This window comes from Salvelinus alpinus, chromosome 11 (genome assembly GCF_045679555.1).
Source record: "Salvelinus alpinus chromosome 11, SLU_Salpinus.1, whole genome shotgun sequence".
NCBI classification, from domain to species: domain Eukaryota; kingdom Metazoa; phylum Chordata; class Actinopteri; order Salmoniformes; family Salmonidae; genus Salvelinus; species Salvelinus alpinus.
This window is the reverse complement of record NC_092096.1, coordinates 14,907,848-14,935,514: the sequence shown is the minus strand read 5'-3', so window position 1 is coordinate 14,935,514 and position 27,667 is coordinate 14,907,848. Positions and strand designations below refer to the sequence as shown.

The 27,667-nt window shown below is 45.3% G+C and overlaps 1 protein-coding gene across 11 annotated transcripts in view; it reads left to right on the top strand.

The window, feature by feature from the left end:
• cacna1c (calcium channel, voltage-dependent, L type, alpha 1C subunit) overlaps nucleotides 1–27,667 on the top strand; it is a 556,532-nt gene that overhangs the window by 420,906 nt on the left and 107,959 nt on the right. For 8 of the 11 annotated variants that reach the window (XM_071331812.1, XM_071331810.1, XM_071331808.1 and 5 more), the window contains exons 8-9: nucleotides 3,983–4,086; nucleotides 12,767–12,939. In XM_071331812.1, the coding sequence (XP_071187913.1) occupies nucleotides 3,983–4,086; nucleotides 12,767–12,939 (277 nt within the window). Of the gene's footprint in view, nucleotides 1–3,982; nucleotides 4,087–7,661; nucleotides 7,766–12,766; nucleotides 12,940–27,667 lie in introns of all 11 variants that reach the window. The other 3 variants (XM_071331816.1, XM_071331807.1, XM_071331815.1) reach the window with 1 other exon arrangement.

The window sequence follows — 27,667 nt, the reverse complement described above, 5'->3', positions numbered from 1 at the left end:
TTATGTCTTCTCAACCAGGCAATACACTACATTATGTCTTCTCAACCAGACAATATACTACATTATGTCTTCTCAACCAGGCAATACACTACATTATGTCTTCTCAACCAGACAATATACTACATTATGTCTTCTCAACCAGACAATATACTACATTATGTCTTCTCAACCAGACAATACACTACATTATGTCTTCTCAACCAGGAGTGTCTTCTCAACCAGACAATATACTACATTATGTCTTCTCAACCAGGCAATATACTACATTATGTCTTCTCAACCAGGCAATATACTACATTATGTATTCTCAACCAGACAATACACTACATTATGTCTTCTCAACCAGGAGTGTCTTCTCAACCAGACAATATACTACATTATGTCTTCTCAACCAGGCAATATACTACATTATGTCTTCTCAACCAGGCAATATACTACATTATGTCTTCTCAACCAGGCAATATACTACATTATGTCTTCTCAACCAGACAATATACTACATTATGTCTTCTCAACCAGACAATATACTACATTATGTCTTCTCAACCAGACAATACACTACATTATGTCTTCTCAACCAGGCAATATACTACATTATGTCTTCTCAACCAGACAATATACTACATTATGTCTTCTCAACCAGGCAATACACTACATTATGTCTTCTCAACCAGGAGTGTCTTCTCAACCAGACAATATACTACATTATGTCTTCTCAACCAGACAATATACTACATTATGTCTTCTCAACCAGACAATACACTACATTATGTCTTCTCAACCAGACAATATACTACATTATGTCTTCTCAACCAGGCAATACACTACATTATGTCTTCTCAACCAGACAATATACTACATTATGTCTTCTCAACCAGACAATACACTACATTATGTCTTCTCAACCAGGCAATACACTACATTATGTCTTCTGAACCAGACAATATACTACATTATGTCTTCTCAACCAGACAATACACTACATTATGTCTTCTCAACCAGGAGTGTCTTCTCAACCAGGCAATATACTACATTATGTCTTCTCAACCAGACAATATACTACATTATGTCTTCTCAACCAGACAATATACTACATTATGTCTTCTCAACCAGACAATATACTACATTATGTCTTCTCAACCAGGCAATATACTACATTATGTCTTCTCAACCAGGCAATATACTACATTATGTCTTCTCAACCAGGCAATACACTACATTATGTCTTCTCAACCAGACAATACACTACATTATGTCTTCTCAACCAGGCAATACACTACATTATGTCTTCTCAACAAGACAATATACTACATTATTTCTTCTCAACCAGGCAATATACTACATTATGTCTTCTCAACCAGAGTATACACTACATTATGTCTTCTCAACCAGGAGTGTCTTCTCAACCAGACAATATACTACATTATGTCTTCTCAACCAGACAATACACTACATTATGTCTTCTCAACCAGGAGTGTCTTCTCAACCAGACAATATACTACATTATGTCTTCTCAACCAGGCAATACACTACATTATGTCTTCTCAACCAGACAATACACTACATTATGTCTTCTCAACCAGACAATACACTACATTATGTCTTCTCAACCAGGAGTGTCTTCTCAACCAGGCAATATACTACATTATGTCTTCTCAACCAGGCAATATACTACATTATGTCTTCTCAACCAGGCAATATACTACATTATGTCTTCTCAACCAGACAATATACTACATTATGTCTTCTCAACCAGGCAATACACTACATTATGTCTTCTCAACCAGGAGTGTCTTCTCAACCAGGCAATATACTACATTATGTATTCTCAACCAGGCAATACACTACATGATGTCTTCTCAACCAGGCAATATACTACATTATGTCTTCTCAACCAGGCAATATACTACATTATGTCTTCTCAACCAGACAATATCCTACATTATGTCTTCTCAACCAGACAATACACTACATTATGTCTTCTCAACCAGGAGTGTCTTCTCAACCAGACAATATACTACATTATGTCTTCTCAACCAGGCAATATACTACATTATGTCTTCTCAACCAGGCAATATACTACATTATATCTTCTCAACCAGAAGTGTCTTCTCAACCAGGCAATATACTACATTATGTCTTCTCAACCAGGCAATATACTACATTATGTCTTCTCAACCAGGCAATATACTACATTATGTCTTCTCAACCAGAAGTGTCTTCTCAACCAGGCAATATACTACATTATGTCTTCTCAACCAGGCAATATACTACATTATGTCTTCTCAACCAGGAGTGTCTTCTCAACCAGGCAATATACTACATTATGTCTTCTCAACCAGACAATACACTACATTATGTCTTCTCAACCAGGCAATACACTACATGATGTCTTCTCAACCAGGCAATACACTACATTATGTCTTCTCAACCAGACAATACACTACATTATGTCTCTACCATCTATATCACATTATGTCTCTACTACCATGCCGCAGACACACACACACACACACACACACACACACACACACACACACACACACACACACACACACACACACACACACACACACACACACACACACACACACACACACACACACACACACACACACACAAAAATCTAACCATAACCTGTACTCCTACCCTAACCTTAACCCTAACCTTAAACCTAAATCTAATTCTAACCCTAACACTAATTCTAACCTTAACCCTAAACCCCATTTGGTCCCCACAAGTGTAGTTAAACACATCCACAAACACACACACTCACACTGACACTCACTCACAACACTCTCAGTCCTGCTCTACTTAACTCTACCAGAGAGGGCTCTGTTCGAGGGTGTTTGTGATCAAGAGACATTCGTTCCCAGCTGAGATATTATTCAGTAGTATTCTAGAGTTCTGATGATGTCTCGTTGTCTCCAACGTTCTGGTTCTATTTCCTGTCGCGGTACTTGTTGGAATTCTAGTGGGAGCTTGACATTGTAAATGAATTAATGAGCTCCATTGTTTGGGGTTTTGTATGTGAAGTAGCTTTCCCCTTCACACGTACAGATACACACATATGAGAGCTGGCACATACACACACAAATACACACACTTCTCCAACCTTGCCGTTTTCTGCTGCTGTGTAAATGTGCAATTTCTTAGCTTTATTTATTTCCTTCGTTCTTTTTTAACCCCCCTATTCTTGTCTTCCAATCCCTGTCCTCTCTCTCTAAACTCCTCCTCCTCCTTCTTGTCTTCCAATCCCTGTCCTCTCTCTCTAAACCCCTCCTCCTCCTTCTTGTCTTCCAATCCCTGTCCTCTCTCTCTATAACCCCTCCTCTTCCTTCTTGTCTTCCAATCCCTGTCCTCTCTCTCTAAACCCCTCCTCCTCCTTCTTGTCTTCCAATCCCTGTCCTCTCTCTCTATGACCCCTCCTCTTCCTTCTTGTCTTCCAATCACTGTCCTCTCTCTCTATAACCCCTCCTCTTCCTTCTTGTCTTCCAATCCCTGTCCTCTCTCTCTAAACCCCTCCTCTTCTTTCTTGTCTTCCAATCCCTGTCCTCTCTCTCTAAACCCCTCCTCTTCCTTCTTGTCTTCCAATCCCTGTCCTCTCTCTCTAAACCCCTCCTCCTTCTTGTCTTCCAATCCCTGTCCTCTCTCTCTAAACCCCTCCTCCTCCTTCTTGTCTTCCAATCCCTGTCCTCTCTCTCTAAACCCCTCCTCCTCCTTCTTGTCTTCCAATCCCTGTCCTCTCTCTCTATAACCCCTCCTCCTCCTTCTTGTCTTCCAATCTCTGTCCTCTCTCTCTAAACCCCTCCTCCTCCTTCTTGTCTTCCAATCCCTGTCCTCTCTCTCTAAACCCCTCCTCCTCCTTCTTGTCTTCCAATCCCTGTCCTCTCTCTCTAAACCCCTCCTCCTCCTTCTTGTCTTCCAATCCCTGTCCTCTCTCTCTAAACCCCTCCTCCTCTTCCTTCTCTCTGTTCTCTAGATGCAAGATGCTATGGGCTATGAACTTCCCTGGGCCTATTTTGTCAGTCTCGTCATCTTTGGATCCTTTTTCGTTCTAAATCTGGTTCTGGGGGTGTTGAGCGGGTAAGAGCGCTGTGTGTGTGTGTTCGTGTGTGTGTGTGTGTGTGTGTTTGTGTGCGTGTGTGTGTGTGTGTTTGCCCTCCCTGTGACCGCAGACCAGACAACAAGACTCCTGGGACAGAGAAAGAAAGGGATGAAAAGAGAATATACGAAGGAGGGGAGAGAGAGGAGACACTCAGAAAGGATGGGAGAGGGAGGAGACACTCAGAAAGGAAAGGAGAGGGAGGAGACACTCAGAAAGGAGGGGAGAGGGAGGAGACACTCAGAAAGGAGGGGAGAGGGAGGAGACACTCAGAAAGGATGGGAGAGGGAGGAGACACTCAGAAAGGAGAGGAGAGGGAGGAGACACTCAGAAAGGAGGGGAGAGGGAGGAGACACTCAGAAAGGAGGGGAGAGGGAGGAGACACTCAGAAAGGAGGGGAGAGGGAGGAGACACTCAGAAAGGATGGGAGAGGGAGGAGACACTCAGAAAGGAGAGGAGAGGGAGGAGACACTCAGAAAGGAGGGGAGAGGGAGGAGACACTCAGAAAGGAGGGGAGAGGGAGGAGACACTCAGAAAGGAGGGGAGAGGGAGGAGACACTCAGAAAGGAGGGGAGAGGGAGGAGTCACTCAGAAAGGAGGGGAGAGGGAGGAGACACTCAGAAAGGAGGGGAGAGGGAGGAGACACTCAGAAAGGATGGGAGAGGGAGGAGACACTCAGAAAGGAGGGGAGAGGGAGGATACACTCAGAAAGGAGGGGAGAGGGAGGAGACACTCAGAAAGGAGGGGAGAGGGAGGAGACACTCAGAAAGGAGGGGAGAGGGAGGAGTCACTCAGAAAGGAGGGGAGAGGGAGGAGTCACTCAGAAAGGAGGGGAGAGGGAGGAGACACTCAAAAAGGAGGGGAGAGGGAGGAGACACTCAGAAAGGAGGGGAGAGGGAGGAGACACTCAGAAAGGATGGGAGAGGGAGGAGACACTCAGAAAGGAGGGGAGAGGGAGGAGACACTCAGAAAGGAGGGGAGAGGGAGGAGACACTCAGAAAGGAGGGGAGAGGGAGGAGACACTCAGAAAGGAGATGAGAGGGAGGAGACACTCAGAAAGGAGGGGAGAGGGAGGAGACACTCAGAAAGGAGGGGAGAGGGAGGAGACACTCAGAAAGGATGGGAGAGGGAGGAGACACTCAGAAAGGAGGGGAGAGGGAGGAGTCACTCAGAAAGGAGATGAGAGGGAGGATACACTCAGAAAGGAGATGAGAGGGAGGAGACACTCAGAAATGAGGGGAGAGGGAGGAGACAGAACGGAGGGGAGAGGGAGGAGACACTCAGAAAGGAGGGGAGAGGGAGGAGACACTCAGAAAGGAGGGGAGAGGGAGGAGACACTCAGAAAGGAGGGGAGAGGGAGGAGACACTCAGATAGAAGGCAGAGTTTGGGGCTCCGACATCTGTAAAAACGAATCTGCCGTTCAAACTAAGCATCTACTTGCTTAATTAATGTAGACATTCCAAACCCTACGAAAATCAGAATTCAGAATTGGAAAAACTCCATCCAAAAGTCCATTCAGTCATTTCAGTGAAAGTCTCCACAAGGCTTCAGTCATTTCAGTGAAAGTCTCCACAAGGCTTCAGTCATTTCAGTGAAAGTCTCCACAAGGCTTCAGTCATTTCAGTGAAAGTCTCCACAAGGCTTCAGTCACCTGTGACAGGTCGACAGAGGGTCTGACATGTTACCTTAGGCTCTAGTCACAGTGGAAAGGTAGGTTTATATGCATCTTTACAGAAGCCAATAGATATAGCCTCAAGGGACAGGTTCAGGAGCGGGTCAATGCAAGGGATTATGGGTAGGGAGAGGAGGAGGAGGTGAAGAAAGGAGGAGGAGGAGAGGAGTATTCTGGGAATGTAATGCCCAGTATCAGGTAGAAACAGTGTGTGTGTGTGTGTGTGTGTGTGTGTGTGTGTGTGTGTGTGTGTGTGTGTGTGTGTGTGTGTGTGTGTGTGTGTGTGTGTGTGTGTGTGTGTGTGTGTGTGTGTGTGTGTGTGTGTGTGTGTGTGTGTGTGTGTGTGTGTGTGTGTGTGTGTGTGTGTGTGTGTGTGTGTGTGTGTAGATAGGTTGACGTGTGCGTTGATGTGTGTCGTACCGGCCGTATGGTAATCCCAACCACCTGTCTGTCCGCTTTATGGTAATATGTCCTGAGTGGTTGCCGGGGGTGACGTGATGTCACAACCTCTCAACGCATGCCGGTGTTCCCACAGGAGAGTCGCACAGTGTTCACAGATCACAGAGAGAGAGAGCAGGACACTTTCTCTCCATCCTCTGCTGTCTTTTTCTCTCTCTCTCCTTTCTCCCCCTTCTCTCTCTCTCTCTCTCTCTCCTTTCTCCCCCTTCTCTCTCTCTCCTCTCTGTCCTCTTTCCCCTCTTCCTTCCCTATATCTCCTCTCTGTTCTCTCTTTGCCCTCTCCCTTCTCTCTCCTCTTCTCTCTCCTTTCTCCTTCTCTCTCTCCTCCTCACCCCTGTTCATCACTACATTGGGAGAAGTCAGTAGTGTAGATAAACCTTTTCTCTCCTCCCCTGTGTGGTTCAGCCCAGTCCCAACACATTGGGACTAACTTGGTTCATCTGTGTGCTGTAATATTGTGTTAGCCCACTGAGCTTAAGCCCAGTGGTGGAAAAAGTAGCCAATTGTCATACTTGAGTAAAAGTAAAGATACCTTAATAGAAAATGACTCAAGTAAAATTGAAAGTCACCCAGTAAAATACTACTTGAGTAAAAAGTCTAAAAGTATTTGGTTTTAAATATACTTAAGTATCAAAAGCAAGTGTAATTGCTCAAATATACTTAAGTAACACAAGTAAAAGTATAAAGTATTTAAAATAACTTATATTAAGTAAACCATATTAATTTACGGATAGCCAGCTGCGCACTCCAACACGCAGACATCATTTACAACAAAGCATGTGTGTTTAGTGAGTCCGTCAGATCAGAGGCAGTAGATGACCAGAGATGTTCTCTTGATAAGTGTGTGAATTGGACTATTTTCCTTTCCTGCTGAGCATTCAAAATGTAACGAGTACTTTTGGGTGTCAGGGAAAATGCATGGAGTAAAAAGTACATCATTTTCTTTAGGAATGTAGTGAAGTAAAAGTATAAGTTGTAAAAAATATAAAAAGCAAAGTCCAGATACCCCCAAAAAACAACTTAAGTAGTACTTTTAAGTAGTTTTACTTAAGTACTTTACATCACTGCTTTAGCCTAGGTAGGCAATCAGGTCTTGAGGTCTCAGACAAGGGTTACTCCATTACACACACCCACACACATCGCGGGCAGGTCCAGTGGAGTCTTGTTGCTCTGTGTGTGTTAAAGGGACATTAACTGTTGCTCTCTGTGTGTGTTGAAGGGCCATTAACTGTTGTTGCTGTGTGTTGAAGGGACATTAACTGTTGTTGCTGTGTGTGTTGAAGGGTCTTTAACTGTTGTTGCTGTGTGTTGAAGGGCCATTAACTGTTGTTGCTGTGTGTGTTGAAGGGACATTAACTGTTGTTGCTGTGTGTGTTGAAGAATCATTAACTCTCCCCTGGCTCCTCTCTCCTATCTCTTCCCAGGTCAACGACGCTGTAGGGAGTGGCTGGCCCTGGCTCTATTTTGTCACGCTAATCATCATAGGGTCATTTTTTGTGCTTAACTTGGTGTTGGGGGTGTTGAGCGGGTAAGAACCGGTTCTACTGCAGGTTCTAATGGAGCCTGGCCTCTTCCTCTTCGGCTGACTGACTGGTTCTGCTGTGGCCTTTTCTCCCTGCTTGTCTGACTGGTTCTACCATGGCCTCTTCTGTCTGTCTGACTGACTGGTTCTACCATGGCCTCTTCTGTCTGACTGACTGACTGACTGACTGTCTGACTGTCTGTCTGTCTGTCTGTCTGTCTGTCTGTCTGTCTGTCTGTCTGTCTGCCTGTCTGACTGGTTCTACTGTTGGTCTCCTCTCTGCCTGACTGACTGGTTCTACTGTTGGTCTCCTCTCTGACTGACTGGTTCTAATGTTGGTCTCCTCTCTGCCTGTTTGACTGACTGGTTCTAATGTTGGTCTCCTCTCTGACTGACTGACTGGTTCTACTGTTGGTCTCCTCTCTGACTGACTGGTTCTACTGTTGGTCTCCTCTCTGACTGACTGACTGGTTCTACTGTTGGTCTCCTCTCTGACTGACTGACTGGTTCTACTGTTGGTCTCCTCTCTGACTGACTGGTTCTAATGTTGGTCTCCTCTCTACCTGTTTGACTGACTGGTTCTACTGTTGGTCTCCTCTCTGACTGACTGGTTCTACTGTTGGTCTCCTCTCTGACTGACTGGTTCTACTGTTGGTCTCCTCTCTGACTGACTGGTTCTGCTGTGGCCTCTTCTTCCAGCCTGACTTTTTACATTTTATTTTTGTAATTTTACCGCTTTTTCTCCCCAATTTCCTGGTATCCAATTGATAATTACAGTCTTGTCTCATCGCTGCAACTCTCTCACGGACTCGGGAGAGGCGAAGGTCGAGAGCCATGCGTCCTCCGAAACGCGAGCCAAGCAGTGCGGACTGCTTCTTGACACACCGCTCGCTTAACCTGGAAGCCAGCCGCACCAATGTGTCGGAGGAAACACCGTAGAGTTGGCGAACGAAGTCATGCACCGGGCCCGCCACCAGGAGTCGCTAGATCCCGTTCCGACAAGGACATCCCAGCCGGCAGAACCCTCCCCTAACACGGCCCACGCTGGGCCAATTGTTCCCCGCCTCATGGGTCTCCCGGTCGCAACCGGCTGTGACACAGCCCGGGATCAAACCCGGGTCTGTAGTGACACCTCTAGCACTGCGATGCAGTGCCTTAAACCGCTGCGCCACTCGGAAGTTCTTCCAGCCTGACTTACTGACTGGTTAAACTTTGGCCTTTTCTTCCCGCCTGACTTACTGACTGGTTAAACTTTGGCCTTTTCTTCCAGCCTGACTTACTGACTGACTAGTTAAACTTTGGCCTTTTCTTCCAGCCTGACTTACTGACTGACTGACTAGTTAAACTTTGGCCTTTTCTTCCAGCCTGACTTACTGACTGCTCCTATTTCTGACTGACTGACTTGCTGACTGTCTCTCCACCTCCTCTCCTCTACCCCTTCCTGCTCAACCACTCTATTCTAGTCTCAGGCTTTCAGTTGGGATGGATGCTGCTGTTATTGCTGTTAGCTGGGGCAATACAGCAACCTATTACAGCCCATCTATAATGTATGATGTCTCAAGATCTGTCTGCAATTTGTATACAGTTGTTTGTCAAGACAACATTCATGATCTTTATCTCCTGTATGTCTGACTTTGTTTCCATGTGTATATCTACTGTGTCTCTGTTATCTTTCGTTTGCATGCTTCATACTCAACAAAAAACACCATTGATTCCTGCTTAGAATGTGAATCCACATCAATCCTAAATGGACATCAGAGAACAGAGGGAGAGGATAGGGAGACATACATGGAGATAGACAGAATATGGAGAAACAGAGACCTCTGGGAGTAATTCTACTGAGGGTACTAAGTGTGTATATACTGTAGACAACAGGAGACAGGACGTGGAGAGACAGAGAGACCTCTGGGAGTAATTCTACTGAGGGTACTAAGTGTGTATATACTGTAGACAACAGGAGACAGGACGTGGAGAAACAGAGAGACCTCTGGGAGTAATTCTACTGAGGGTACTAAGGGTGCATATAGACAACAGGAGACAGCACATGGAGAAACAGAGAGACCTCTGGGAGTAATTCTACTGAGGGTACTAAGTGTGTATATACTGTAGACAACAGGAGACAGGACGTGGAGAAACAGAGAGACCTCTGGGAGTAATTCTACTGAGGGTACTAAGGGTGCATATAGACAACAGGAGACAGGACGTGGAGAAACAGAGAGACCCCTGGGAGTAATTCTACTGAGGGTACTAAGTGTGTATATACTGTAGACAACAGGAGACAGGACGTGGAGAAACAGAGAGACCTCTGGGAGTAATTCTACTGAGGGTACTAAGTGTGTATATACTGTAGACAACAGGAGACAGGACGTGGAGAAACAGAGAGACCTCTGGGAGTAATTCTACTGAGGGTACTAAGGGTGCATATAGACAACAGGAGACAGGACATGGAGAAACAGAGAGACCTCTGGGAGTAATTCTACTGAGGGTACTAAGTGTGTATATACTGTAGACAACAGGAGACAGGACGTGGAGAAACAGAGAGACCCCTGGGAGTAATTCTACTGAGGGTACTAAGTGTGTATATACTGTAGACAACAGGAGACAGGACGTGGAGAAACAGAGAGACCTCTGGGAGTAATTCTACTGAGGGTACTAAGTGTGTATATACTGTAGACAACAGGAGACAGGACGTGGAGAAACAGAGAGACCTCTGGGAGTAATTCTACTGAGGGTACTAAGTGTGTATATACTGTAGACAACAGGAGACAGGACGTGGAGAAACAGAGAGACCTCTGGGAGTAATTCTACTGAGGGTACTAAGTGTGTATATACTGTAGACAACAGGAGACAGGACGTGGAGAAACAGAGAGACCCCTGGGACCATTTCCTCTCTATTTGTAACTCCGTCCGTTTGTCTCATCCATCTTCCCAGTTATTGTATCAGGTATCCTGGGGTTGTGTTCCCAATGTCCCCCTATTCCCTATATAGTTCACTAGTTTTCACCCTATCGTGTCCCCTGTCTATGGGCCCTGGTCAAAAGAAGTGCACTATAAAAGGAATAGGTTTCTATTTGGGACGCAGACAGGGCCGTGGGTCAGCAGTGCTAGAGCCCTGTAGAGAGAGTCTGTGGTTTGGGACTGTAATTTCAGAACTTCCCAGGTGACCAATACTCCACTCAAACACCACTCACCAACACAGTGATTTCCTCAGACACCAACCAGGGAGATGGGAGGTTGTGTAGGGTTAGGGTTAGGGCCCTAGTGGTAGGCCTGCATCCCAAATGGAAACCTGTTCCCTTTATAGTGCACTACTTTTGACCAGGGCCCATAGGGAACAGGGTGCTGTTTGACCAGGGCCCATAGGGAACAGGGTGCTGTTTGACCAGGGCCTATAGGGAACAGGTGCTGTTTGACCAGGGCCCATAGGGAACAGGGTGCTGTTTGACCAGGGCCCATAGGGAACAGGGTGCTGTTTGACCAGGGCCCATAGGGAACAGGGTGCTGTTTGACCAGGGCCCATAGGGAACAGGGTGCTGTTTGACCAGGGCCCATAGGGAACAGGGTGCTGTTTGACCAGGGCCCATAGGGAATAGGGTGCTGTTTGACCAGGGCCCATAGGGAACAGGGTGCTGTTTGACCAGGGCCCATAGGGAACAGGTGCTGTTTGAAACCCACGTGTAGATCTACTAGCTGAATTCTAAAGAGTAGAACGTTAGAAGTTGAAAGTATTGTCTGTTATTCAGAGTCTCATCACACTCTTCACCGTTCATTCTATTGCATCACTGGAGAAGGAGGCTGCAAGGTGAAGGACGTAGCGTCCTCCAGATCTGTGTATTTCACCATTCCTTCTGTCTAGTGCATGCAGCTGAGGTCTCTCTCTCCTGTTGCTTATAGTAATTGTTGAAGTCTCACCACCTAAAATACACTGAGTGTACGAAACATTACGATGACACCTTCCTACTATTGAGTTGCAACCCTCCCCCCCCATTTGCCCTCAGAACATTCTCAATTCTTTGGGGCGTGGAGTCTACAATCTTTCAAATTCTTCCCACAGTTGTGCATGGACACGGGAAGTAGTTTTGGGGGTGGGCGGGGGGGGGGCTGCGATTTTCTTTGGCGATAGGGGTGAGCGTGAAAAACCCAGCAGCGTTGCAGTTCTTGACACAAACCAGTGAGCCTGGAACCTACTACTATACCCCGTTCAAAGGCTCTTAAATATTTTGTCTTGCCCCTCCACCCTCTGACACGTACACAATCCATGTCTCAATTGTCTCAATGCTTAAAAATCCTTCTTTAACCCTGTCTCCTCCACCTTCATCTACAGTGATTGAAGTGGTTTTAACAGGTGACATCAATTAAGGGGATCATAGCTTCTTTCACCTGGATTCATCTGGTCAGTCTACGTCATGGAAAGTAAAAAGGTGTTCCTAATGTTTTGTCCACTCAGTGTATATGTAACGCTCATATTTCCATGTCTGTGTCTTGTTCCTTGATGTTGTGACACAAGTATTTATTCTGTATCTACAGTGGGACAAATGGGGCAACTTTGATTGTGATGAGAATTAGATTTCTTGCTTTAAATTCACTTTCTTTTTCCTTTTCTAATAGGCTACTGCTTGCTCAGAAAAAAACTCTGAATCTGTTGATACAATGGGTTTTCAGATCCGCTCTCTCCTCCCTCTCCATCCTCCTCTCCTTCCTCCCTCTCCTCCTCTCTCTCCTCCTCCTCTCTTCTCCTCCTCTTCCACTCTCTCCTCCTCCTCTTCCTCTCTCTCCTCCTCCTCCTCCTCTTCCACTCTCTCCTCCTCCTCTTCCTCTCTCTCTTCCTCCTCCTCCCCCTCTCCTCCTCCATCCTCTCCTCATCCATCCTCTCCTCCATCCTCTGCTCCTCCTTTCCTCTCCTCCATCCTCTCCTCATCTATCCTTTCATCTCCCACCCCTCTCTTCTCCTCCTCTCCTCCTTTCCTCTTCTCCTCCATCTCCTCTCCTCCTCCCCTGTCCTTGCAGAGAGTTTTCCAAGGAGAGAGAGAAGGCCAAGGCCAGAGGAGACTTCCAGAAACTGAGAGAGAAGCAGCAGCTGGAGGAGGACCTGAAGGGTTATCTGGACTGGATCACACAGGCTGAAGACATCGACCCAGAGAACGAGGACGAGGGGCTCGACGAGGAGAAGCCCAGAAACCGTGAGTGCAGTCTGGGGAGAGGAGGGAGGGAAAGAGGGGGAGGTTATGGAGGTGGACTAGATTCAATGAAATGGAGGGTGGTGGGATTAGTTGTGTGTTTGTGTGTAGGTGTCATTTGTGTTGGGTGTGTGTAGGTTTGCGTGTGTGTGTGTGTGTGTGTGTGTGTGTGTGTGTGTGTGTGTGTGTGTGTGTGTGTGTGTGTGTGTGTGTGTGTGTGTGTGTGTGTGTGTGTGTGTGTGTGTGTGTGTGTGTGTGTGTGTGTGTTGGACTGATGAGTATTGTCAGAGAGGAGTAACCAATCAAGTACAACAGTTGTGGCAATCAATACTTTTCCACCTGAGCCTCCGAGCGCAATACCCTCAGTGCAGAGTGTGTGTGTGTGTGTGTGTGTGTGTGTGTGTGTGTGTGTGTGTGTGTGTGTGTGTGTGTGTGTGTGTGTGTGTGTGTGTGTGTGTGTGTGTGTGTGTGTGTGTGTGTGTGTGTGTGTGTGTGTGCCTGAATGAGTTGTCTCTCCTCTCCTGTAGCTCAGTACAAAGCCTCCCAGGCAGTTCATTGCAGCATGGTCCTAAATCACAGTGGATGGGATTGGCAGTCTCTCCCCTCTACGGTCGATGGGCTATGGATTCCCCCTAATACCGCCATGCTATGATACCATTCCCCCTAATACCGCCATGCTATGATACCATTCCCCCTAACACCACCATGCTACGATACCATTCCCCCTAACACCACCATGCTACGATACCATTCCCCCTAATACCGCCATGCTATGATACCATTCCCCCTAACACCGCCATGCTATGATACCATTCCCCCTAACACCACCATGCTACGATACCATTCCCCCTAACACCACCATGCTACAATACCATTCCCCCTAACACCACCATGCTACGATACCATTCCCCCTAATACCGCCATGCTATGATACCATTCCCCCTAACACCACCATGCTATGATACCATTCCCCCTAACACCACCATGCTACGATACCATTCCCCCTAACACCACCATGCTACGATACCATTCCCCCTAATACCGCCATGCTATGATACCATTCCCCCTAACACCACCATGCTACGATACCATTCCCCCTAACACCACCATGCTACAATACCATTCCCCCTAACACCACCATGCTACGATACCATTCCCCCTAACACCACCATGCTACGATACCATTCCCCCTAATACCGCCATGCTACAATACCATTCCCCCTAACACCACCATGCTATGATACCATTCCCCCTAACACCACCATGCTACGATACCATTCCCCCTAACACCACCATGCTACGATACCATTCCCCCTAACACCACCATGCTACGATCAGGTGTTGGGGTCACCTAGTACTGTAGGTCAGGTGTTGGGGTCAACTAGTACTGTAGGTCAGGTGTTGGGGTCAACTAGTACTGTAGGTCAGGTCGTTGGGGTCACCTAGTACTGTAGGTCAGGTGTTGGGGTCAACTAGTACTGTAGGTCAGGTGTTGGGGTCACCTAGTACTGTAGGTCAGGTTGTTGGGGTCACCTAGTACTGTAGGTCAGGTCGTTGGGGTCACCTAGTACTGTAGGTCAGGTGTTGGGGTCAACTAGTACTGTAGGTCAGGTGTTGGGGTCACCTAGTACTGTAGGTCAGGTCGTTGGGGTCACCTAGTACTGTAGGTCAGGTGTTGGGGTCAACTAGTACTGTAGGTCAGGTGTTGGGGTCACCTAGTACTGTAGGTCAGGTCGTTAGGGTCACCTAGTACTGTAGGTCAGGTCGTTGGGGTCACCTAGTACTGTAGGTCAGGTGTTGGGGTCAACTAGTACTGTAGGTCAGGTGTTGGGGTCACCTAGTACTGTAGGTCAGGTCGTTGGGGTCACCTAGTACTGTAGGTCAGGTGTTGGGGTCAACTAGTACTGTAGGTCAGGTGTTGGGGTCAACTAGTACTGTAGGTCAGGTTGTTGGGGTCACCTAGTACTGTAGGTCAGGTGTTGGGGTCAACTAGTACTGCAGGTCAGGTGTTGGGGTCAACTAGTACTGTAGGTCAGGTGTTGAGGTCAACTAGTACTGTAGGTCAGGCGTTGGGGTCACCTAGTACTGTAGGTCAGGTGTTGGGGTCAACTAGTACTGTAGGTCAGGTGTTGGGGTCAACTAGTACTGTAGGTCAGGTGTTGAGGTCACCTAGTACTGTAGGTCAGGCGTTGCTGTCACCTAGTACTGTAGGTCAGGTGTTGGGGTCAACTAGTACTGTAGGTCAGGTGTTGGGGTCACCTAATACTGTAGGTCAGGTGTTGGGGTCAACTAGTACTGTAGGTCAGGTGTTGGGGTCAACTAGTACTGTAGGTCAGGTCGTTGGGGTCACCTAGTACTGTAGGTCAGGTGTTGAGGTCACCTAGTACTGTAGGTCAGGTGTTGGGGTCACCTAGTACTGTAGGTCAGGTGTTGGGGTCACCTAGTACTGTAGGTCAGGTGTTGGGGTCACCTAATACTGTAGGTCAGGTGTTGGGGTCAACTAGTACTGTAGGTCAGGTGTTGGGGTCAACTAGTACTGTAGGTCAGGTCGTTGGGGTCACCTAGTACTGTAGGTCAGGTCGTTGGGGTCAACTAGTACTGTAGGTCAGGTGTTGGGGTCAACTAGTACTGTAGGTCAGGTCGTTGGGGTCACCTAGTACTGTAGGTCAGGTGTTGGGGTCAACTAGTACTGTAGGTCAGGTGTTGGGGTCAACTAGTACTGTAGGTCAGGCGTTGGGGTCACCTAGTACTGTAGGTCAGGTGTTGGGGTCAACTAGTACTGTAGGTCAGGTGTTGGGGTCAACTAGTACTGTAGGTCAGGTGTTGGGGTCACCTAGTACTGTAGGTCAGGCGTTGCTGTCACCTAGTACTGTAGGTCAGGTTGTTGGGGTCACCTAGTACTGTAGGTCAGGTGTTGGGGTCACCTAGTACTGTAGGTCAGGTGTTGGGGTCAACTAGTACTGTAGGTCAGGTGTTGGGGTCACCTAGTACTGTAGGTCAGGCGTTGAGGTCACCTAGTACTGTAGGTCAGGTTGTTGGGGTCACCTAGTACTGTAGGTCAGGTGTTGGGGTCACCTAGTACTGTAGGTCAGGTGTTGGGGTCACCTAGTACTGTAGGTCAGGCCTTGGGGTCACCTAGTACTATAGGTCAGGTTGTTGGGGTCACCTAGTACTGTAGGTCAGGTGTTGGGGTCACCTAGTACTGTAGGTCAGGTGTTGGGGTCACCTAGTACTGTAGGTCAGGCCTTGGGGTCACCTAGTACTGTAGGTCAGGTCGTTGGGGTCACCTAGTACTGTAGGTCAGGCGTTGAGGTCACCTAGTACTGTAGACATGGATTTAGAGTAGGGGCTATGGTCTGTATTTGGTGCTGGGAAGTCTTCTGTTGGTGTAGTGTGTTCCACTAACATTTAACGTTTCACTTTAATTGGATGACATCAGAGTTGGGACGTCCCAAGGATTCTGTTTAGACCATATAGTGAGGGCCAGAGTAGTGCTGAGTGATGGGGTGGCTAATCAACTCACTGTCTACAGCCTCTCTCTCTCTGTGGCAGACCGCCAGCACTGTTTGTTTGACTGGTCATTCACACCGCGCACACACAGGCTTTTTTTTCAATATCTCTTGTATTCATTTTTAACCTGTATTTAACTAGGCAAGTCAGTTAGGAACAAATTCTTATTTACAATGACAGCCTACCGGGGAACAGTGTGTTAACTGCCTTGTTCAGGGGCAGAATGACATATTTTTATCTTGTCAGCTCGGGGATTCGATCCAGCAACCTTTCGGTTACTGGCCCAACACTCTAACCACTAGGCTACCTGTATACAGAGATGGAAGCAAAAGCAACTATTTCTCTCAGTTTGTCTCTATGTATGGGGCACACCTTCCCTGGGGAGAGAGCAGGGAGCACTGGGCTAACCCTGGAGCCCTGGAGGCCTGGAACCTTGGAGCCCTGGAGCCTGTGGCCCTGCAGCCCTGGAGCCTGGAGTCCTGGATCCTGGATCCACAGTATGTGTATGGATGCATCCCAAATGGCACCATTCTCCCTGTACAGCAGGGTGTCCAATCAAAACGCATCTTTTGACCATTGGGTAAAATAATGTTATTGTGTAGATAATCTTCTTAGAAAACCAATGGTCAAAACCTCGCGTCTCTATCATAATCCGTTTTCAAAGTTATTGGAGTTTATACCCTTGAAGGATGACGGCCAGAATTAGGGGGACTAAATCAGCTCGGGTCGTGCTAATTTAGCTTTTTTGTGACCCGAGAAAACAGCTTCGGTCAACAGAGCTCGCTGCTTATCATTGGATGTACAATAAATCCTGCTATGCACTGTGACGAACCATCAAACAGGCAACGCGTCAATACAGGGCTAAGATTGAATCATACTACACCTCGTCTTATGTGGCAGGGCTTGTAAACTATTACAGACTACAAAGGGAAGCACAGCCGCGAGCTGCCCAGTGACACGAGCCTACCAGACGAGCTAAATCACTTCTATGCTCTCTTCGAGGCAAGCAACACTGAGGCATGCATGAGAACATCAGCTGTTCCGGACGACTGTGTGATCACGCTCTCCGTAGCCGACGTGAGTAAGACCTTTAAACAGGTCAACATACACAAGGCTGCGGGGCCAGATGGCTTACCAGGACGTGTGCTCCGGGCATGTGCTGACCAACTGGCAGGTGTCTTCACTGACATTTTCAACATGTCCCTGATTGAGTCTGTAATACCAACATGTTTCAAGCAGACCACCATAGTCCCTGTGCCCAAGAACACAAAGGCAAACGGCCTAAAACCCACAGAGACTGGAGACTAGACATAACAGAGACTGGAGACTAGACATAACAGAGACTGGAGACTAGACATAGCACACAGAGACTGGAGACTAGACATAACAGAGACTGGAGACTAGACATAACAGAGACTGGAGACTAGACACACAGAGACTGGAGACTAGACATAACAGAGACTGGAGACTAGACATAACAGAGACTGGAGACTAGACACACAGAGACTGGAGACTAGACATAACAGAGACTGGAGACTAGACATAACAGAGACTGGAGACTAGACATAACAGAGACTGGAGACTAGACACACAGAGACTGGAGACTAGACATAACAGAGACTGGAGACTTGACATAACAGAGACTGGAGACTAGACATAGCAGAGACTGGAGACTAGACATAACAGAGACTGGAGACTAGACACACAGAGACTGGAGACTAGACATAACAGAGACTGGAGACTAGACATAACAGAGACTGGAGTCTAGACACACAGAGACTGGAGACTAGACATAACAGAGACTGGAGACTAGACACACAGAGACTGGAGACTAGACATAACAGAGACTGGAGACTAGACACACAGAGACTGGAGACTAGACACACAGAGACTGGAGACTAGACATAGCAGAGACTGGAGACTAGACACAACAGAGACTGGAGACTAGACACAACACACAGAGACTGGACATAACACACAGAGACTGGAGACTAGATATAGCAGAGACTGACAGACAGATATATGATCATCTACTGTCTAGTCTAGTATGTTGTTGTTGTTCTCCAGGCTTATTTTAGCACCGTGGCCTTTGAGATCCTGAGTCCTCAGGGGTCTACTGTGTCCTGGGCTGTCCTGTTGTCAGAGCTCAGATGGGAACACACAAACACAAAAACACACACACAACACACACAACACACACAACACACACAACACACACACACTGGCTGACAGGCAGCATCACAGGTCACTCCAACAGATCAGTAGTAGAGATGAGGACAGGAGGGAGATAAGAGGCCTCATCCCTCGAGGCTTTAGCTCATCAGGCTGACACAGTCTTGTGGTGTGCAGATGACTTGGGGTTAAACTTTAGCTTTAATTCCTGCACTTCTACTAAACAACGTTTGCAATATCCTTCAGCAGGTCTCATGGTTGTAGGAAGTCAGCCAAGCTTGGTGTGATAGACTGAGGCTGAGGGACTGAGAGACGGGGCAACAGGCTTACTCACAGTAGCTAAATGAAGATACAGCCAAGTGAGACAGATAGGCTATTTAATACCACTCTGCAATCAGGAGACCGGGAGAGAGAGAGAGAGGGGGGGGGGGGGGTGGGAGGCAGAGAGAAAGAGAGAGAGGGGGGGAGAGGGTAAAGAATATGAAAAAATGAGATGAGCCAGACACTTTATTTCTGTCCCACAGTTGTCGAGGAGGAAGTGGATTGATTGATTGACAGACTGGTTATTTTACCCCCAGACAGACGTGTCTTTAGTAAAGAATTAGAGAGACAGTTTTTAGTGTTGTCGATGCCTCGTGCTCAGGAGATCACATACTGATCACATACTGATCACATACTGATCACATACTGATCACATACTGATCACATACTGATCAATGTACTAAAACATCTACTAAACGGGCATCTACCAAAACAGTTATTGTGTCATGGGGTATGGAGAAGAGTAGGGAGGGCGATATTAGGATAGAGGGGGATGATGGACAAAATCTATGACAGACAGAGCTCTGAGCAACATCGCCATCTAGAGGCAGGACTGTATCCTCTCTCTCTCTCTGTCTGTCTGTCTGTCTCTCTCTCTCTGTCTGTCTGTCTGTCTGTCTGTCTGTCTGTCTGTCTGTCTGTCTCTCTCTCTCTCTCTCTCTCTCTCTCTCTCTCTCTCTCTCTCTCTCTCTCTCTCTCTGTCTCTCCCTGTCTTTGTTTCTGTTTCTGTCTCTGTTTTTAGACTGTAGGCTGTATAATTAAAGTTACAGATTGATTTTAGACTGTAGGATGTATAATTATAGTTACAGATTGATTTTAGACTGTAGGCTGTATAATTAAAGTTACAGATTGATTTTAGACTGTAGGCTGTATAATTATAGTTACAGATTGATTTTAGACTGTATGCTGTATAATTATAGTTACAGATTGATTTTAGACTGTAGGCTGTATAATTAAAGTTACAGACTGATTTTAGACTGTAGGCTGTATAATTAAAGTTAAAGATTGATTTTAGACTGTAGGCTGTATAATTAAAGTTACAGATTGATTTTAGACTGTAGGCTGTATAATTAAAGTTACAGATTGATTTTAGACTGTAGGCTGTATAATTTAAGTGTCAGATTGATTTTAGACAGTAGGCTGTATAATTAAAGTTACAGATTGATTTTAGACTGTAGGCTGTATAATTAAAGTTACAGATTGATTTTAGACTGTAGGCTGTATAATTAAAGTTACATATTGATTTTAGACTGTAGGCTGTATAATTAAAGTTACAGACTGATTTTAGACTGTAGGCTGTATAATTAAAGTTACAGATTGATTTTAGACTGTAGGCTGTATAATTAAAGTTACAGATTGATTTTAGACTGTAGGCTGTATAATTAAAGTTACAGATTGATTTTAGACAGTAGGCTGTATAATTAAAGTTACAGATTGATTTTAGACTGTAGGCTGTATAATTAAAGTTACAGATTGATTTTAGACTGTAGGCTGTATAATTAAAGTTACAGATTGATTTTAGACTGTAGGCTGTATAATTAAAGTTACAGATTGATTTTAGACAGTAGGCTGTATAATTAAAGTTACAGATTGATTTTAGACTGTAGGCTGTATAATTAAAGTTACAGATTCATTTTAGACTGTAGGCTGTATAATTAAAGTTACAGATTGATTTTAGACAGTAGGCTGTATAATTAAAGTTACAGATTGATTTTAGACTGTAGGCTGTATAATTACAGTTACAGATTGATTTTAGACTGTAGGCTGTATAATTTAAGTGTCAGATTGATTTTAGACAGTAGGCTGTATAATTAAAGTTACAGATTGATTTTAGACTGTAGGCTGTATAATTAAAGTTACAGATTGATTTTAGACTGTAGGCTGTATAATTAAAGTTACAGATTGATTTTAGACTGTAGGCTGTATAATTAAAGTTACAGATTGATTTTAGACAGTAGGCTGTATAATTAAAGTTACAGATTGATTTTAGACTGTAGGCTGTATAATTAAAGTTACAGATTGATTTTAGACTGTAGGCTGTATAATTAAAGTTACAGATTGATTTTAGACTGTAGGCTGTATAATTAAAGTTACAGATTGATTTTAGACTGTAGGCTGTATAATTTAAGTGTCAGATTGATTTTAGACAGTAGGCTGTATAATTAAAGTTACAGATTGATTTTAGACTGTAGGCTGTATAATTAAAGTTACAGATTGATTTTAGACTGTAGGCTGTATAATTTAAGTGTCAGATTGATTTTAGACTGTCGGCTGTATAATTAAAGTTACAGATTGATTTTAGACTGTAGGCTGTATAATTATAGTTACAGATTGATTTTAGACTGTAGGCTGTATAATTAAAGCTTTGAGTACGGTCACTGTTTGATGCCCCAGACCCTTTTCTCCCAGATAAGGGATTCCTCTGATCTGAATGTACATGCGTGTACGTTTGAGCGTGTACTGTATGTGTGGACTCTGTGTGTGTGTGTGTGTGTGTGTGTGTGTGTGTGTGTGTGTGTGTGTGTGTGTGTGTGTGTGTGTGTGTGTGTGTGTGTGTGTGTGTGTGTGTGTGTGTGTGTGTGTGTATTTTACGGGGATGAAATGTACTATGCCAATGACTGTGTATTCTCAACGTTAAGACCTGCAGAAACAGGTGTGTATTTACTGTTTTGTGTTTGAGTCCTTGTGTGTATGTTGTGATATGTGTGTGTTGTGATATGTGTGTGTACCATGTGTTTGTGTGTGTGTAACATGTGTGTGTGAGTGTGTAACATGTTTGTTTGTGTGTGTGTGTGTGTGTGTGTATCTTTGTCACTGGGTGGACTGCATACCCTGAATGACCTCCCCATCTTGTTTGAGGAAGGAGTGACCCTGGCCGACTTGCTTGACAAGAAGAAGGGGAAGTTTGCTTGGTTTAGTCACTCCAGTGAGACCCATGGTAAATGCCTGCCCCTCCCTCGGTGTGTGTGTGTGTGTGTGTGTGTGTGTGTGTGTGTGTGTGTGTGTGTGTGTGTGTGTGTGTGTGTGTGTGTGTGTGTGTGTGTGTGTGTGTGTGTGTGTGTGTGTGTGTGTGTGTGTGTGTGTGTGTGTGTGTGTTCTGGTCTCCCAGTTTTGTGTTGGTGTGTCATCATCGTCTCCTGTGTTGACGGGCTTTCTGCTCCTTGCGACGTGTGTCCGTTGTGTGTGTTGTCAGTCAGTCAGTGTGTGTGTTGTCAGTCAGTCAGTGTGTGTGTTGTCAGTCAGTCAGTGTGTGTGTTGTCAGTGTGTGTGTTGTGTGTGTGTCGTGTGTGTGTTGTCAGTCAGTCAGTGTGTGTTGTCAGTCAGTCAGTGTGTGTGTTGTCAGTCAGTCAGTGTGTGTGTTGTCAGTCAGTCAGTGTGTGTGTTGTGTGTGTGTGACTGTGTTGCTCTCTGTGCCCGGACTACTCAACAGAAGAAGGGGTTTGATCTGAACTCAGCTGGATATTACTGCACCCTCAGAACTAGAATTACATCATATTTATATGACTGCATCTCTCCTCAATATTGACTTTAGAGTTTATTTAACAGGTCTCCTACCTCTCTCTCTCTCTCTCTCTCTCTCTCTCTCTCTCTCTCTCTCTCTCTCTCTCTCTCTCTCTCTCTCTCTCTCTCTCTCTCTCTCTCTCTCTCTCTCTCTCTCTCTCTCTCTCTCTCTCTCTCTCTCGTCTCTGTCTCTGTCTCTCTCTCTCTCTCTCTCTCTCTCTCTCTCTCTCTCTCTCTCTCTCTCTCTCTCTCTCTGTCTCTCTCTCTCTCTGTCTCTCTGTCTCTCTGTCTCTCTGTCTCTCTCTCTCTCTCTCTCTCTCTCTCTCTCTCTCTCTCTCTCTCTCTCTCTCTCTCTGTCTCTGTCTCTGTCTCTGTCTCTGTGTCTCTCTCTCTCTCTCTCTCTCTCTCTCTCTCTCTCTCTCTCTCTCTCTCTCTCTCTCTCTCTCTATCTCTCTCTCTCTCTCTCTCTCTCTCTCTCTCTCTCTCTCTCTCTCTCTCTCTCTCTCTCTCTCTCTCTCTCTCTCAATTCAATTCAATTCAATTCAATTCAATTCAAGGGGCTTTATTGGCATGGGAAACATGTGTTAACATTGCCAAAGCAAGTGAGGTAGATAATATACAAAAGTGAAATAAACAATAAAAATTAACAGTAAACATTACACATACAGAAGTTTCAAAACAATAAAGACATGACAAATGTCATATTATATATATGCAGTGTTGTAACAATGTACAAATGGTTAAAGCACACAAGTTAAAATAAATAAACATAAATATGGGTTGTATTTACAATGGTGTTTGTTCTTCACTGGTTGCCCTTTTCTTGTGGCAACAGGTCACAAATCTTGCTGCTGTGATGGCACACTGTGGAATTTCACCCAGTAGATATGGGAGTTTATCAAAATTGGATTTGTTTTCGAATTCTTTGTGGATCTGTGTAATCTGAGGGAAATATGTCTCTCTAATATGGTCATACATTGGGCAGGAGGTTAGGAAGTGCAGCTCAGTTTCCACCTCATTTTGTGGGCAGTGAACACATAGCCTGTCTTCTCTTGAGAGCCATGTCTGCCTACGGCGGCCTTTCTCAATAGCAAGGCTATGCTCACTGAGTCTGTACATAGTCAAAGCTTTCCTTAAGTTTGGGTCAGTCACAAAGGTCAGGTATTCTGCCACTGTATACTCTCTGTTTAGGGCCAAATAGCATTCTAGTTTGCTCTGTTTTTTTGTTAATTCTTTCCAATGTGTCAAGTAATTATCTTTTTGTTTTCTCATGATTTGGTTGGGTCTAATTGTGCTGTTGTCCTGGGGCTCTGTGGGGTGTGTTTGTGTTTGTGAACAGAGCCCTAGGACCAGCTTGCTTAGGGGACTCTTCTCCAGGTTCATCTCTCTGTAGGTGATGGCTTTGTTATGGAAGGTTTGGGAATCGCTTCCTTTTAGGTGGTTGTAGAATTTAACGGCTCTTTTCTGGATTTTGATAATTAGTGGGTATCGGCCTAATTCTGCTCTGCATGCATTATTTGGTGTTCTACGTTGTACACGGAGGATATTTTTGCAGAATTCTGCATGCAGAGTCTCAATTTGGTGTTTGTCCCATTTTGTGAAATCTTGGTTGGTGAGCGGACCCCAGACCTCACAACCATAAAGGGCAATGGGCTCTATGACTGATTCAAGTATTTTTAGCCAGATCCTAATTGGTATGTTGAAATTTATGTTCCTTTTGATGGCATAGAATGCCCTTCTTGCCTTGTCTCTCAGATCGTTCACAGCTCTGTGGAAGCTACCTGTGGTGCTGATGTTTAGGCCGAGGTATGTATAGTTTTTTGTGTGCTCTAGGGCAACGGTGTCTAGATGGAATTTGTGGTCCTGGCGACTGGACCTTTTTTGGAACACCATTATTTTGGTCTTACTGAGATTTACTGTCAGGGCCCAGGTCTGACAGAATCTGTGCAGAAGATCTAGGTGCTGCTGTAGGCCCTCCTTGGTTGGTGACAGAAGCACCAGATCATCAGCAAACAGTAGACATTTGACTTCGGATTCTAGTAGGGTGAGACCGGGTGCTGCAGACTGTTCTAGTGCCCGCGCCAATTCGTTGATATATATGTTGAAGAGGGTGGGGCTTAAGCTGCATCCCTGTCTCACCCCACGACCCTGTGTGAAGAAATGTGTGTGTTTTTTGCCAATTTTAACCGCACACTTGTTGTTTGTGTACATGGATTTTATGATGTCGTATGTTTTACCCCCAACACCACTTTCCATCAATTTGTATAGCAGACCCTCATGCCAAATTGAGTCGAAGGCTTTTTTGAAATCAACAAAGCATGAGAAGACTTTGCCTTTGTTTTGGTTTGTTTGGTTGTCAATTAGGGTGTGTAGGGTGAATACATGGTCTGTTGTACGGTAATTTGGTAAAAAGCCAATTTGACATTTGCTCAGTACATTGTTTTCATTGAGGAAATGTACGAGTCTGCTGTTAATGATAATGCAGAGTATTTTCCCAAGGTTACTGTTGACGCATATTCCACGGTAGTTATTGGGGTCAAATTTGTCTCCACTTTTGTGGATTGGGGTGATCAGTCCTTGGTTCCAAATATTGGGGAAGATGCCAGAGCTAAGGACGATGTTAAAGAGTTTTAGTATAGCCAATTGGAATTTGTTGTCTGTATATTTGATCATTTCATTAAGGATACCATCAACACCACAGGCCTTTTTGGGTTTGAGGGTTTTTATTTTGTCCTGTAACTCATTCAAGGTAATTGGAGAATCCAATGGGTTCTGGTAGTCTTTAATAGTTGATTCTAGGATTTGTATTTGATCATGTATATGTTTTTGTTCTTTATTCTTTGTTATAGAGCCAAAAAGATTGGAGAAGTGGTTTACCCATACATCTCCATTTTGGATAGATAATTCTTCGTGTTGTTGTTTGTTTAGTGTTTTCCAATTTTCCCAGAATTGGTTAGAGTCTATGGAGTCTTCAATTACATTGAGCTGATTTCTGACGTGCTGTTCCTTCTTTTTCCGTAGTGTATTTCTGTATTGTTTTAGTGATTCGCCATAGTGAAGGCGTAGACTCAGGTTTTCCGGGTCTCTATGTTTTTGGTTGGACAGGTTCCTCAATTTATTTCTTAGATTTTTGCATTCTTTATCAAACCATTTGTCATTGTTGTTCATTTTCTTCGGTTTTCTATTTGAGATTTTTAGATTTGATAGGGAAGCTGAGAGGTCAAATATACTGTTAAGATTTTCTACTGCCAAGTTTACACCTTCACTATTGCAGTGGAACATTTTACCCAGGAAGTTGTCTAAAAGGGATTGAATTTGCTGTTGCCTAATTGTTTTTTGGTAGGTTTCCAAACTGCATTCCTTCCATCTATAGCATTTCTTAATGTTACTCTCTCTCTCTCTCTCTCTCTCTCTCTCTCTATCTCTCTCTCTCTCTCTCTCTCTCTCTCTCTCTCTCTCTCTCTCTGTCTCTCTCTCTCTGTCTCTCTCTCTCTCTCTCACTCTCTCGTGTTCTTTAGTTTTATCTGTGGGGAGAGTATTGTGTGCAGTGCTGGTGGAGTGATTTGTCCTCTATGAGCTGTGGCCTCTTGGACTACACATGTACACAGTGTGTGTGACTGTGTGCAGACTGCGTTGTGGGAGTAATTCTGTGTGCACATCCTTCAGTTTCTGTCTGTGTGTGACTGTGTGTGACTGCGTTGTGGTTTTTGTCTGTGTGTGACTGTGTGTGACTGTGTGTGACTGTGTGTGACTGTGTGTGACTGAGCATGAGCGTGCGTATCAAGTGCTCTCAGCCGTTACTCTCTGTTTCCAGGTAACAGTCAGCGTTTACACTTCCTCCGCGGAGCAGTGAAGACAAACGCTGCTATCCTTCGTAAGGCGTAGGCGTCTGCATGTCAGAGTCCACTACTATACCTCCACCTACTGAACTGTGTATAACCTGCAAGCAGACTGCAAGGCTCCCGCTGCCTCCTACCTCCCTCAATGCATCCGCCTGGGGTCCTCTACTGGTCTTCAATGCTTCTTAACTACAACTCTTCTCTCTACTACAGTCGTTGAGGCCCGTGGGGCAGTGATCTGATCTGTGATCCGTCTCTCTTCTGTCTCCTTAGGGACGGCTAAACGTCTCCTGGTTGTGTCCCAAATAGCACCCTATTCCCTATGTAGTGCACTACTTTAGACCAGGATCCACAGAGCCCCTATTCCCTATGTAGTGCACTACTTTAGACCGGGATCCACAGAGCCCCTATTCCCTATGTAGTGCACTACTTTAGACCGGGATCCACAGAGCTCCTATTCCCTATGTAGTGCACTACTTTAGACCAGGATCCACAGAGCCCCTATTCCCTATGTAGTGCACTACTTTAGACCGGGGTCCACAGAGCACCTATTCCCTATGTAGTACACTACTTTAGACCGGGATCCACAGAGCCCCTATTCCCTATGTAGTACACTACTTTAGACCGGGATCCACAGAGTCCCTATTCCCTATGTAGTACACTACTTTAGACCGGGATCCACAGAGCCCCTATTCCCTATGTAGTGCACTACTTTAGACCAGGATCCACAGAGCCCCTATTCCCTATGTAGTACACTACTTTAGACCGGGATCCACAGAGCTCCTATTCCCTATGTAGTACACTACTTTAGACCAGGATCCACAGAGCCCCTATTCCCTATGTAGTGCACTACTTTAGACCGGGGTCCACAGAGCCCCTATTCCCTATGTAGTGCACTACTTTAGACCAGTTGTTGTTCTGAGTTGTAGTTATGAGTTGTAGTTCTGTTGCCGCTGTTTAATCCTTAATCCTGGATCACGTTCTGGATGAATATTCATGACGGTCTGCATGTTATCCTCATGTTCTGAATATTACTAGCGGGATGAAACAATATAATCTGACAAGTTTTAGTTTGGTTTTTGACAAGTGCTGCAAAGCTGCTAGAAACATCTGGAGTTTACCAGCGTATGTTGTTGCATGTTGCCCTTGTTTCATCCGCTTCCAGATCTTTTTCTTGGAGGATTTTTTCTTTATAACATGGACAGCCTTTTTCTGGAGACAGAAGCTACTCTTCCTGTATGACCTTCGACCTGCCTGCTGGATGAACTGCATGTTAGTTTGGAACGTCCTCTTCTTGAAATGAGGAATTCTGCAAGACAGCATTTGTACTCTAAACTAAGAGCGATGTCAACTCTGGCTGCCCTCTGAGTCTGACCTGGATGTTGCAT